Source organism: Embiotoca jacksoni, unplaced genomic scaffold (assembly GCF_022577435.1).
Source record: "Embiotoca jacksoni isolate LCO1_2020_lvr unplaced genomic scaffold, fEmbJac1.0.p SCAF_58, whole genome shotgun sequence".
Classification (NCBI taxonomy): Eukaryota; Metazoa; Chordata; class Actinopteri; family Embiotocidae; genus Embiotoca; species Embiotoca jacksoni.
The window spans coordinates 971,792-985,070 of NW_027185412.1; the positions used below are offsets into that span (position 1 = coordinate 971,792).

The following is a 13,279-nucleotide window of genomic DNA, read 5'->3' on the forward strand; positions in this document are numbered from 1 at the left end:
TGCAGAGGTATTCGTGAATTATAAAAGTTATAAAACGTTAAAATGAAGCAGCATCGTCCTGATGGAGCTGCACATTTTAATAGTTTAATGATTTCTGTCTGCAGAAGAAGTTAGAAACTGAAAAAGATTAAAAAAAATAATAATAATAACTTGAATGTGCATCTCCTAAAAACAAAATGCAGCGTGAATGCTGCAGCAGCTGGATTCCTCCTGAGAGGGAGAATAGAGGAAAGCTCCTTTTCCCACAACTTCGTCTTGCAGGATCACCAGATGCCGCTGTGACCTTTGACCTCTCCAGATGTGAGCAATAAAAACAAACCGCTCCGTCAGACGTGCCGTCGATGTGACGTCTGCGTGTCAATATTTGAGTTGTGGTTAACCATCAATCAATCAGCTGGACCTCTGTCCTCCATTTTACCCCCCGAACCTCCTGAGAGGACACGACGAGAGGACGAGAGACAAGAGGAGGAGAGACAAGAGGACAAGAGACGAAAGGACAAGAGGACGAGAGAGGAGAGGACGAGACGGACATGCAGCCGTCCACTGTGACTCTGAGTCTCTGCACTCTGTTCATCTGCTCGGCTCTGATCCAGTGTTCAGGTGAGACAGACAGGTGTGTTGATCTGTTTGTTTTTTAGGTTTATTGATCAACATGTTCTCAGGAGGAGAATCTTGATTTTATAACATGTTTTGTCTCCGTGGCAACAGCTGTACACGGGTCAAGTCGCCGTCTGTACTTTAAAACACGCCTGGTGGGTGTTTGAGCGGCCGGGCTCGTCAGGTGACCCGAGTGTCTCTGTTAATTTGTCCACCCCTCAGTGTTCCTGGACCGGCCAAAGGCCGGTCAGATGCTGCGCTCCTCCACCAGGAGGCGCCGGGCCAACTCCCAATTCCTGGAGGAGGTGCTGCCGGGGAACCTGGAGAGGGAGTGTTTCGAGGAGAGCTGCTCGCAGGAGGAGGCCGCTGAGATCTTCCAGACCAGGGAGAAGATGGTAGGAAACCCCGCTGTGGTCCAAAATGCGGGTCCTGACCCCACAAGAGGTCACTGGAAACACAGGCTGGGTCGCAGGGAATTTTACAAACATGACATGATATAACTTTATTTATATTTCTAAAATAAACAAGTGTGACTCGACAGACTGGTTCAAACCTGACATACAGACTCATTGCTCCGCCCCCACTTCCTGTATGTGCTTTATTGAAGCCACAGTCTGTTTCCAAAAGAGTTCGTAGCTTCAGGTCTGTAAAATGGTTCTGATCCAGAAGTGTCTTCAGCTGCAATACCAGCGAGTGCCACTAGAGGTCGGCTCCAAAAAGCCTCCGGCTCCATAGACTCCCATTCAACTTCTCTCATCAAATCCAAAGTGAATAAAATGTGTCCATCAGTTATCTCGGTGTTGTTAGCTAAAGTCACTCCTTCTTATTAGTTTTCTGGAGGTCCATCTGAAAATAATCCCTCATTCATCAGAAAAGAAGATTCAAGAAGACCTGTTTTTGGGGGCGTGTCTGTTTGATTGACAGGCCTGTGGTGCAGTCAGGTTACAGCTATCGGTGGGCGGGACGTAGTATCGTCAGGTTTCCGATCAGATCGGTCAGATCCACCGCTGGCTCCTCCCCCAGCTCGTCCAAATATGGTCACTTCCTGCTCCAAGTGTTAGCCTATTAGCTTGTTAGCCAGTGAATGTCTCTCCTGCAGCGTGTTTGAAGTGTCGTTGTTGCTATTTGGTTGATAGTTTAACTTCCTCTTCCTGTTGGTGTTAATAACTGTAATAACTAAACTTCTTAACTCTGAGTTTCTCGTCCCACAGCTGGAGTTTTGGTACAGATACACAAGTGAGTACGTTTATCATTGTTATGAACCGATAACGATTCCTTGTGTTTCCGCTGAGGTCTGAACGTAAAGATTCTCGTTCATTTGGATCCTGATCAAACTGGTTATTTGATTTTATTTAAACCTAAAAACAACCTCCAGAAGCTGTCAGCGGCTTTTCTGGAGCTTTTGATCAAATCACGATCTTCACTTTTTCTTCTCTTTCAGATTTATGTTTACTTTGTAGCTGAATCATGTCAAACTGTCTGATTTCAACAAGATTCTGATCATTTCAACTTCACTTTGATCAAATCAAGTTTAATCACCAGCAGTCAATCTGTCTGGTGACATCACTCCACCTGGTGACATCACTCCACCTGGTGACATCACTCCACCTGGTGACATCACTCCACCTGGTGACATCACTCCACCTGGTGAATGAGTTCAGTTGAGTTCAAGTGTCTCCCCTGTGTTGTAGATCTGAACCCTTGTCGGACCAACCCATGTCTGAACGGAGGCATCTGCACTCTGGACCGAGGAGACTTCATGTGTCTCTGTCCTCCCCAGTACCACGGCCCGATCTGTGACTCAGGTAAACATCACCTGTCACTCAGGTAAACATCACCTGTAATTCAGGTAAACATATTTTGATAACTACCTGTGTTGTGTGTAGTTGTGTTGGAGTGTCGCTATAGAAACGGTGGCTGTAAGCAGTACTGCAGAGACCTGGTAGGGGGAGCTGGAGTTCAGTGTGGCTGCGCTGATGGATTCAGACTGGAGACGGACGGACAGAGCTGCTCCCAGACCGGTACTACACATAGTACTACTGATACTACTACACATAGTACTACTGATACTACTACACATAGTACTACTAATACCACTACACATAGTACTACTGATACTACTGCACATAGTACTACTGATACTACTACACATAGTACTACTGATACTACTACACATAGTACTACTGATACTACTGCACATAGTACTACTGATACTACTACACATAGTACTACTGATACTACTACACATAGTACTACTGATACTACTACACATAGTACTACTGATACTACTGCACATAGTACTACTGATACTACTACACATAGTACTACTGATACTACTACACATAGTACTACTGATACTACTACACATAGTACTACTAATACCACTACACATAGTACTACTGATACTACTGCACATAGTACTACTGATACTACTACACATAGTACTACTGATACTACTGCACATAGTACTACTGATACTACTACACATAGTACTACTAATACTACTGCACATAGTACTACTGATACTACTGCACATAGTACTACTGATACTACTACTAATACTACTGCATATAGTGCCAATGATACTACTGCACATAGTACTACTGATACTGCTACACAGAGTATTGCAGTATTAAAGTGAAACTATATATGAGGTGTTTTAGAGTCTTCAGCGGGAACCAATGGGCTTCTAGTGAGTCTTTAGCGGGAACCAATGGGCTTCTAGTGAGTCTTCAGCGGGAACTAATGGGCTTCTAGTGAGTCTTCAGCGGGAACTAATGGGCTTCTATTGAGTCTTCAGCGGGAACCAATGGGCTTCTAGTGAGTCTTTAGCGGGAACTAATGGGCTTCTAGTGAGTCTTCAGCGGGAACCAATGGGCTTCTAGTGAGTCTTCAGCGGGAACCAATGGGCTTCTAGTGAGTCTTTAGCGGGAACTAATGGGCTTCTAGTGAGTCTTCAGCGGGAACCAATGGGCTTCTAGTGAGTCTTCAGCGGGAACCAATGGGCTTCTAGTGAGTCTTTAGCGGGAACTAATGGGCTTCTAGTGAGTCTTCAGCGGGAACCAATGGGCTTCTAGTGAGTCTTCAGCGGGAACCAATGGGCTTCTAGTGAGTCTTTAGCGGGAACTAATGGGCTTCTAGTGAGTCTTCAGCGGGAACCAATGGGCTTCTAGTGAGTCTTCAGCGGGAACTAATGGGCTTCTAGTGAGTCTTCAGCGGGAACCAATGGGCTTTGAATGGAGAGTCACATCCAGGAAGTGTTAAACTCTGTTAGGTTTTGTTGAGTTTATATCTCGGCTGCAGAGACCTTCAGTATTTGTCCACTTCCTGTCCAGTGGCGTTCCCCTGTGGCCGTCAGAAGATGCAGGTGTCGCACCACGGTCGCTCTCTGTCGAGTCCCTTCGAGCTGGTCAACGTCACCATGGAGATGGACGCGTTGGACGACAACATCACAGACAGCTGGGTCAACGTGACGGAGGAGGCGGCGCCGAACGCAACGTCTGGACAGAGAGGGGGGAACGAGACGGAGCTGGGGGGGGGGGGCCGTGTCCCCTCGTATCGTCGGTGGATTCCTGGAGACACGAGGAGGAAGTCCCTGGCAGGTCCACAAATGTTTCATCACATTCAATCTTTATCACTGTTCTTTAATTTGAGTCATTATATATTTCTGTTTCTGTGTGTGTGTGTGTGTGTGTGTGTGTGTGTGTGTGTGTGTGTGTGTGTCTGTCTGTCTGTGTGTGTGTGTGTGTGTGTGTGTGTGTGTGTGTGTGTGTGTGTGTGTGTGTGTGTGTTCAGGTTCTGATCCACCGGACCGACGGTTTTGGTTTCTGTGGAGGGACTCTGGTTTCTGACCGCTGGGTCGTTTCTGCTGCTCACTGCTTTGAAGAGTCTGCAGACCACGTTACTATCGGTGAGAACGCGTGTGTTCTGGTCCACCCGTCCAACAGGGGACCTCAGTACGATGTCCACCCGTCCAACAAGGGACCTCAGTACGATGTCCACCCGTCCAACAGGGGACCTCAGTACGATGTCCACTTACGTATGTAGTGTTACTTTTCATACTCAGTGCTGCCCCCCGCAGGCTGCAGGCTGTCAGAACAGGACAGGTGACATGCTGAAGGAACAAATGTACTAAAATGAAGATTAAAATTATATTTCTGATCATGAAGGAACTTAGAATATAAATAGTTTTTTGTTTGTTTCAAAATGCCGAGAAGTAGACGTCCTGTTGGCGGGAATGTGTTTCCTACTTCATGTTTTTCTGTTTGACCATATTTCAAAGAGTTCATTATGAACAGGTTGTGTTCCTCTGATTCAGCCTGTTAATTAACTTTGTTTTACTGTTTTGATTGAAAATAGTTGTTTAGTGTATGAAATGTTTTGGTTCGTGTTTCCGTGGCAACATTTTGAATCGTTGAGTTCTGCTGTTTTATTTTATTTTATTTTTAAAAGCCGTGTTGTTGCTTGTCTTGTGTTTCCAAGGCGACTACGATAAGAAGCGTCCCGATCCGGGCGAGCAGCTCATAAAGATCCAGGAGGTGTTCGTTCACCCTCACTTCCACTCCTTCACCTTCGACAGCGACATCGCGCTGCTCCGCCTGGCGGCGCCGGTCCTCCGGGGCCCCACGGCGGCGCCGGCCTGCCTGCCCGACCCACACCTGTCCAAGCACCTGCTGAGGGTAACTGCGATTGAAGCCTGCGGCCGAAGTCGGTTTGATGCAGGCGGTTGACTGTGTGTGTGTTCAGGAGGAGACCCGGGGGACGGTGACCGGTTGGGGGGCCACGCAGCACCTGGGCCACTCCTCCCGCTTCCTGAGGAAGGTGACGCTGCCGGTGGTCGGTTACAAAGACTGCACCGCCACCACGGAACAGGTGACCCGACCGGCCGGCGGACACGGAGACGCTCCGGCGTGTTGTTAACGTGTGCCGTGTCTCCTGCAGGTGATCACGGACAACATGTTCTGTGCCGGTTACCTGCAGACCAGCATGGACGCCTGCAGCGGCGACAGCGGCGGACCCTTCGTGGTCAACTACCGGGGAACCTGGTTTCTGACCGGCGTCGTCAGCTGGGGGGAGAAATGTGCCGCCAGGGGGAAGTACGGAGTTTACACCCGACTGGGGAACTTCCTGAACTGGATCAGAGACACCATGGACAGACCGGACCTGAACGGCACCGGGAGCTGAGGAAGACCCCCGTCGGGAACCTGGATCATTGCATCACACGGTGACCGTGCATGCAATGCATCATGGGATTCTGAGGCACCTTTTTAAAATAGACCCTTTGACCCTGAAGTCCGACCTCTGCTGCAAACGGGTTCTGAGGTTCTGAACGCGGTTCTGCAACAATCTGACCGTCGTAATAATTCAACACAGAATATTATCATGTAGCAACAACTGAGTACTTTTACTTTATATATGTACTTGTACTTCAAAGTTCCTGACCTTCTTGTAAATCCAACATAAAAGTTTGTGTTTCTTGAAGTTTCGCTGCAGGTTTTTATATTTTTTTACGTCCAGCAGCTCAAAGAGCCTGAAACACGAGGACACGCGTGTTCGCAGAAAACCAACCAACGTGTTTATTTCAGCTGTGCAATTCAAACATATACGGTCAGTGTGAACCATGTGACTTCCTGTATACGATAAATACCACAGTGAGGATACATGTCAGATAATAGACGAGCAGGTTGGAGTGAATGTAGCACGTTAAAAGATCAGCGTCACGCTGTAACACGTCACCTGTGAGACCTTCAGAATAAAAGCATGACTGTAAATTCAGGTGTTTCTTTTGAACCTGCATCACGTATGTGATTTCAGTATTCTGTGATATTTCAGTCCAGAAGTGTTGAGATTTATTGTTTTTAGAAGGAGGGTGGAGTCTTTAACGTCTCTGTCCTGGTGTCTCTGTCCCGGTGTCTCTGTCCCAGTGTCTCTATCCCGGTGTCGTCAACACTGCTTTTGTTTTAAAGAAAAAAAAAAAATCTTCCACTTTTATGTTGAAGGTCAGAAACGGAGTTTAGAAGCGGTTCACACTGGAGTCTTTAACACCAACCGGAGCACCACCTCGACACACCAGCAGGTGGAGCTGTGTTTGTGGAGCCATCTCACCACCAGGGGGCAGCATGGAGGTGGCTCTGTATCCACTCCACGTATTTAGCCACTCGGGTGTAGACTCCATACACCCTCTGACTGCCGCAGTCCTCCGGCCCGCCCCAGGACACCAACCCGAACACCACCCACCTCCGGCTGACCTCGTCCTCCGTCACAAACGCCCCCCCGCTGTCCCCCAGGCAGGTGTCCCGCCCCCCCTCAAAGAAGCCGGCGCAGAACATGTTGTCGGTGATGTTGTAGCTGACGGAGCGCGAGGCGTAGCTCGCCTGACACTCGTCCTGAGACACCACCGGCAGCTTCACGTACTGCAGGAAGTCAGAGGTCATCCCGAGGTCAGCGGCCGCTGTGGGGTCAGAGGTCAGCGCGGAGGAAGATGAGGCGTTGAGGTGGGAGATTCCCCAACCGGCGACTACACCCAGAGAGTTGGGAGGGGGCGCGGGGGGGTCGTCCTGGGTAAAGAGAGAGGTCAGAGGTCAACCGGCAGGCCATGATTGTCCTCACTGACCTTTTATGTCACAAAGGTCACAACTTTGGATTATTCCGACTTCACAAACACTTTCTCACTTACTGTTAAATGTCTTCATCGTTTTTTTAATGTCTTTACTTCAAAAAGATGAACACTTAAAAACAAACTGACCAGACCAGAGGAGGTCTACAAAACCAGAGGAGGTCTACGATACCGGAGGAGGTCTACGATGGAGGAGGTCTACGAAACCAGAGGAGGTCTACGAAACCAGAGGAGGTCTACGATACCGGAGGAGGTCTACGAAACCAGAGGAGGTCTACGAAACCAGAGGAGGTCTACGATGGAGGAGGTCTACGAAACCAGAGGAGGAGGTCTACGATACTGGAGGAGGTCTACGACACCGGAGGAGGAGGTGTACCTGTCTGTGAGGTGGTGGGAGACAGACTGGACGGACGACCTGGTCAAACTCCACCGGCTGCGTCAGCCTCAGCAGGGCGATGTCGTTGTTGTAGTTGTCGGGTTGGAAGTCTGGGTGGAGGAAGATTTGGTCCACGGAGCGGTTGGTGGCGAGACGTTTGTCTCTGGCATTATGGAGACCGAGGAAGACCTGAAAGAAGAGACAGAAACTGAATCTGATCAGTAAACTCGTTGGAAACATTTCGGGGTAATGAGCGTGGCGCTCTGACCTGGACGTGCTCGGGGGACACAGGGACGACGCTGGCGTCCCTCCTCTGGGACCTCAGGACGTGGGCGGCTGTGAGAACCCAGGACTCGGACAGCAGAGCCCCAGAACCGAACCAGCGGTCCTCGGGGACCCGGGACAGATCCTCCACACTGAGCAGGACCTGCCAGGGGAAGAGACCCGGATCGGCACTCCGACCGCCCACGATCCTCTTCACCTGACGGGGGACGGAGCGGGAAGGACGTCCACAGGCTGGAGGAGACAGAGGGACAGTTACAGACAGACACAGGTGAAAAGACAGACAGGTGAACAGAATGACAGACAGACAGACAGACAGACAGGTGAACAGAATGACAGACAGACAGACAGACAGACAGGTGAACAGACAGACAGGTGCCTGGCAGACAGCTGGGTAGTTCTGTTCGTCCCTCTGAGTCGATCCAGTCTCCGTTCGGACCGCAGCTGTATGAACCTGGAATTGATTATTATTGTTATTATTATTGTTGTTATTATTATTATTATAATTATATGAATGAGGGTCCACCTGGTGGTGAACGTCTGTAACTGCACAGTTAGCGCATCAAGTTACGACGTTATAGTTTAGTTATGACTTTATTTTGTGAAAGAACCTGTTGGTCTGTTTGGTTCTTGGTTCTTCTGATCAGAACGATCAATAAATAAAATGTTTGTTTCTGACTGAACGATAATAACGTGTTCAACTGTGACTTTCTGCTACAGATCAATATTCAATAATCAGTGTTCCAATGACCCGGTTCTGTCCTCTTACTGTTGATCAGCCGGACCGGGTCCTCCTGGCACACGTACTGAACGGTCGCTCCAAAGAGTGTGTTGTTGTCATGGTTACCAAACACCACGTCGGCCATGTCAACCATCTCTGGACTCCCACAATCCACCGCTGTGACAGACGAGAGAGAAACACCCAGAGGTCAGCGGCCAATCAGCTTTCAGTCTGAGCAGACAGGAGCATGAAGAGGACACAACCAGAACCAGAACCCGACCTCAATACAGACCCAATACAAGAACCAGAACCCGACCTCAATACAGACCCGATACAAGAACCAGAACCAGACCTCAATACAGACCCAATACAAGAACCAGAACCAGACCTTAATACAAATCCAATAAAAGAACCTGAACCAGATCCAATACAAGAACCAAAACTTGATCCTAAACCAGAACCATTACAAGACACAAAACCAGACCCAACAGCCAAACAGCTAACACCCCTCAGAACCTCAGAAGGTCTCGTAGAACTCGTTGTCAAAGAAAACCCACCTGGTTTCTCCTTCTTCTTCGGTCTCGGACAGTGAAGCTCCGCCCCTCTTGAAACGTGATGTCATCAGAGCACCTTGCCCGGCTCGTCGCTTCATCGCCGTAGACTTTCTGAAGCGTTTCAGGGTCTCTGATGACCGTTTCCAGAGTTCTGATGTTTCTGCTCCAGTTTCAGGTCCGTACTTTTGTAATATGTTTGGATGCTTCACGGAAACACATGACAGCAAATTCTGGTTCGATTTGTTTTATTGGAAAATAATTTAACTTCAACACATTAACACGGTTTGCTTCAACAATATCTTTATCAGCCAATCAGAGTGGTTCTCTGTCTAATCTAGGCTGTGATTGGCTAAGATGCTGGAAAGAGTTCTCTTCCTCCTCGAGTCTGTTTCTACAGAGAAAAGAGAGCAGGAAGCAAAGTGTCGGTGAAACGCCTGTGCACCAAACTCCATTCAAAAATCGGTTGATTTCGAAGAAAACATCGGTGATGGTTTTTCTTCTTCAGTCTCTTTTTCACTAAATTTATATTTCAATTTGATCACTTGAAAAATGTCCGTCAGTCACATCATTTCACATGCACGAATACAGACAACAACACCTACAGCAAAAACAACAACTACAACACCAAAAACAGCAAACAAACAACAACTACAGTCAAATAAAAACAACTGCAGCAACAACAAAAACAACAACTAAAGCAACAACTACAACCACAGACAGCAACAAGTACAACCACACAGCAACAACTACAACCACTACAGCTACAACGACAACAACTACAACCACTACAGCAACAACTACAACCACTACAGCAACAACTACAACAACTACAACCACTACAGCAACAACAACTACAACCACACAGCAACAAGTACAACCACACAGCAACAACTACAACAACTACAACAACTACAACCACTACAGCAACAACTACAACCACAGACAGCAACAAGTACAACCACTACAGCAACAACTACAACTACAACCACTACAGCAACAACTACAACCACACAGCAACAACTACAACCACACAGCAACAACTACAACCACAGACAGCAACAACTACAACCTCTACAGCAACAACTACAACCACTACAGCAACAACTACAACCTCTACAGCAACAACTACAACCACAGACGGCAACAACTACAACCACTACAGCAACAACTATAACCACTACAGCAACAACTACAACAACTACAGCAACAACTACAACCACAGACAGCAACAACTACAACAACTACAACCACAGACAGCAACAACTACAACCACACAGCAACAACTACAACCACTGCAGCAACAACTACAACTACAACAACTACAGCAACAACTACAACCACTACAGCAACAACTACAACTACAGCAACAACTACAGCAACAACTACAACCACTAAAGCAACAACTACAACTACACAGCAACAACTACAACCACAGACAGCAATAATTACAACAACTACAGCAACAACTACAACAACAACAGCAACAACTACAACAACTACAGCAACAACTACAACCACAGGGCAACAATTACAGCAACAATAATAACAACTACAGCAACAAAAACAAACAACAACAACAACCGCTGTAGCAGTGTCCCTCTGAAATTTTGTATTAACGTTAGATTTGATTTTTTTCTCTGAAGAAGTCTCGATGTAAATAATTTATATTTCTTGTTAAATAATAGAAAACAAAACCTTTTTATTTCACGGTTTCTGTCTTTAGGATCAACCGACCTGACCAGCAGCTGTGAGGTCAAAGGTCATCAAAGTGAATTCTTACTTTGACACCGAGGAGGACGGCTGCTCCATGATCCATCAGCCTGACAGTCCATCTGGACCCCATCCAGGATTCGACCGTCCTGAACCACAGAGACCAGAACAGAGACTCAGAACCCACAGCAGAGACAAATAGACACCAGAGACACCAGAGACACTCGGAGACACTCAGAGACAAAGACACAAAGAGACCAGAGATTTTTCCAGGAAGTTCCAGAACAAACCGTTTCCAGTCAGACAGATGTGTGAACACCTGGACAGGTAAATCTAAACCGACCTGACAGACATGAAACTCACCTGCAGCAGGTGGTATCCCGGCTCGCAGGTGAAGAGGACGTGGTCCTTAAAGGAGTACTCTGATTGGACAGGGTTCATCAGGGCGTTGGGCGGAGTCTCAGGCACCAGACACTGACTTCCTGTCAGGGCAAAATAAAAGCATTTAAGATCTGTTGGTTGAACCACTCACCTGGACAGGTGTGTTTGTGTGTGTTTGTGTGTGTGTTTGTGTGTGTGTGTGTGTGTGTGTGTGTGTGTGTGTGTGTGTGTGTGTACCTGTGGTTGTGTAGCTGAGCCTCCAGCCCTGGTTGTCTCCGGAGTTGTCGCTGTGGAAGTGGACGGTGACGGTGTTGGTGTTGGTCTGAATGGAGCCTGGTGATTGGTCACCACAGAACGGGCCGAACTCGCTGCTTCCTGCTTCGATCTGACACACAAACAGCTGATCGGTTACTGACGCACACTACAGGTGTGTGTACAGGTGTGCGTGTTTTCTCCACCTTGACGTAGTCGTAGGGGCAGCTGACGTCCGGGTGGTCCTCCACGTCGAAGCGCGGGTCGAACTGGAGGCGGAGCCTGAAGCCCTCCTCCACCTCGATTCGGTACGAACACTCGGAGCTCTTCGGGTACGGAGCGGGAAAATCTAAGCTGCTCAGAACACCGGAGCGTTCCCTGAACACACCACCACTGCACTCCACTGACACACACACACACACACACACACACACACACACACACACACACACAGTTTACATGTTGTTGATCAATGTTGAATCAGCACCTTGAGTTGAATCTTTCAGGCTCTCAGATACCTCGTATCAAACATACAGCAGGCATGAAATGTGACCTGAAATAAAAACACTTGAAAGTAAAATGATAATTTAAAAGTAAAATAAAAACATGAGAAAGTAAAATTAAAACACGTGGAACTGAACTAAAAGCCTGTGAACGGACCGCGGCGGTCGTTCTCACCAACACGTGACGAGGCGGCGGACAGAGTTCAGGCGTGATTAGAAGCCGTGAGCTGCTCCGTGTTCGATCCTCCTCCACACACAAACACGCAGAACACGTAAACATCAGCCGCCGCTATCAGTCACACAGAGGTCACACAGAGGTCACACAGAGGTCACGTCAACACATTCTGTCTGCAGACCGTCACTGACAGCAGCCTCAGAACCACGGGGCACCAACGGGTCCAGTACCGAGAGGCCCCGCACACTTCCTGTCTGTTTCCTTTCAGAATAAAAGTTTAAACTGATTCCTGTAAAAATGAGGTTTGTTGGAAATCAGCAGGAAGCTCAAACTTTTTACCCGAGTTAAAGTCAGCAGTGAACTAGTTAAAGTAACTAGTTTAAGTCACCGGTCGATTTACTGGTTAAAGTTTTGGTCAAAGTGTTGAACATCATCAGGCTTCAGTTCTTCGTTTAGCTCGACAGATAGTAAATAAAAACTGTTGTGGACTCAGAAAAACAGCAGAACGAGCTGTAACATTAAAACCTTGATGACGTGATCGGTGTATTGATCAGTGATCGGTGGACACAATACAAACACACTCAGTGTTTCAGAATGTGACTTGTTGGCAGTCGACTGAAATCAGGATCAGACGGCTGGAATTCAAATCTGCTCTGACACCAGTTCACGTCAACATGTTTAAGGTCTTTATGTTTGAAAGATTCAAACACAGCAGAGTTAAAGTCAGAGAGGGGGAGGGGCCGTCTCACAACTAACACAACACACAAAAATACACCGACAAGGCTGGAAACCAATATTGGATGGTGGTGATCTTCGGGCCCTCAGGCAGCACTGCATTAAAAACACACTATTCTGGAGTGGAAATCACTGCATGGGCTCAGGAACACTTGTGAAAACCATCGTCTGTGAACACAGTTCATCGCTGCGTCCACAAATGATGTTAAAACTCTCCAAAGAAGAAACCAGATAGAAACATGATCCAGAAACACCGCCGCCTTCTCTGGACAGAGATCATTGAAGATGGACTGAGGTGAAGTGGACAACTGTCCTGAGGTCTGATGGATCACAATCTGAGATTCTGTTTGGAAATCATGGACGCTGCATCCTCCAGG

At 47.6% G+C, this 13,279-nt stretch overlaps 2 protein-coding genes across 7 annotated transcripts in view; one reads left to right on the forward strand and one right to left on the reverse strand.

Moving 5' to 3' along the window:
- The first annotated feature begins 432 nt into the window (after positions 1 to 432).
- LOC138212674 (coagulation factor VII) lies at positions 433 to 6,387 on the forward strand. The gene is given in 11 exon segments (XM_069173155.1): positions 433 to 600; positions 820 to 992; positions 1,809 to 1,833; positions 2,289 to 2,402; positions 2,484 to 2,618; positions 3,933 to 4,125; positions 4,127 to 4,199; positions 4,393 to 4,507; positions 5,080 to 5,276; positions 5,344 to 5,469; positions 5,539 to 6,387. Coding segments are annotated over 11 exon segments (1,464 nt in total). The 5' UTR covers positions 433 to 530; the 3' UTR covers positions 5,782 to 6,387.
- masp1 (MBL associated serine protease 1) overlaps positions 6,148 to 13,279 on the reverse strand; it is a 10,532-nt gene continuing 3,400 nt past the window's right edge. For 2 of the 6 annotated variants that reach the window (XM_069173150.1, XM_069173152.1), the window contains exons 5-13: positions 11,696 to 11,892; positions 11,475 to 11,622; positions 11,220 to 11,338; positions 10,927 to 11,005; positions 8,641 to 8,769; positions 8,245 to 8,325; positions 7,858 to 8,105; positions 7,590 to 7,778; positions 6,148 to 7,154 (exon numbers count right to left, since the gene is read on the reverse strand). In XM_069173150.1, coding sequence (XP_069029251.1) covers positions 6,699 to 7,154; positions 7,590 to 7,778; positions 7,858 to 8,105; positions 8,245 to 8,325; positions 8,641 to 8,769; positions 10,927 to 11,005; positions 11,220 to 11,338; positions 11,475 to 11,622; positions 11,696 to 11,892 — 1,646 coding nt within the window. In that variant the 3' untranslated portion in view covers positions 6,148 to 6,698. The other 4 variants (XM_069173153.1, XM_069173151.1, XR_011179480.1 and 1 more) reach the window with 4 other exon arrangements.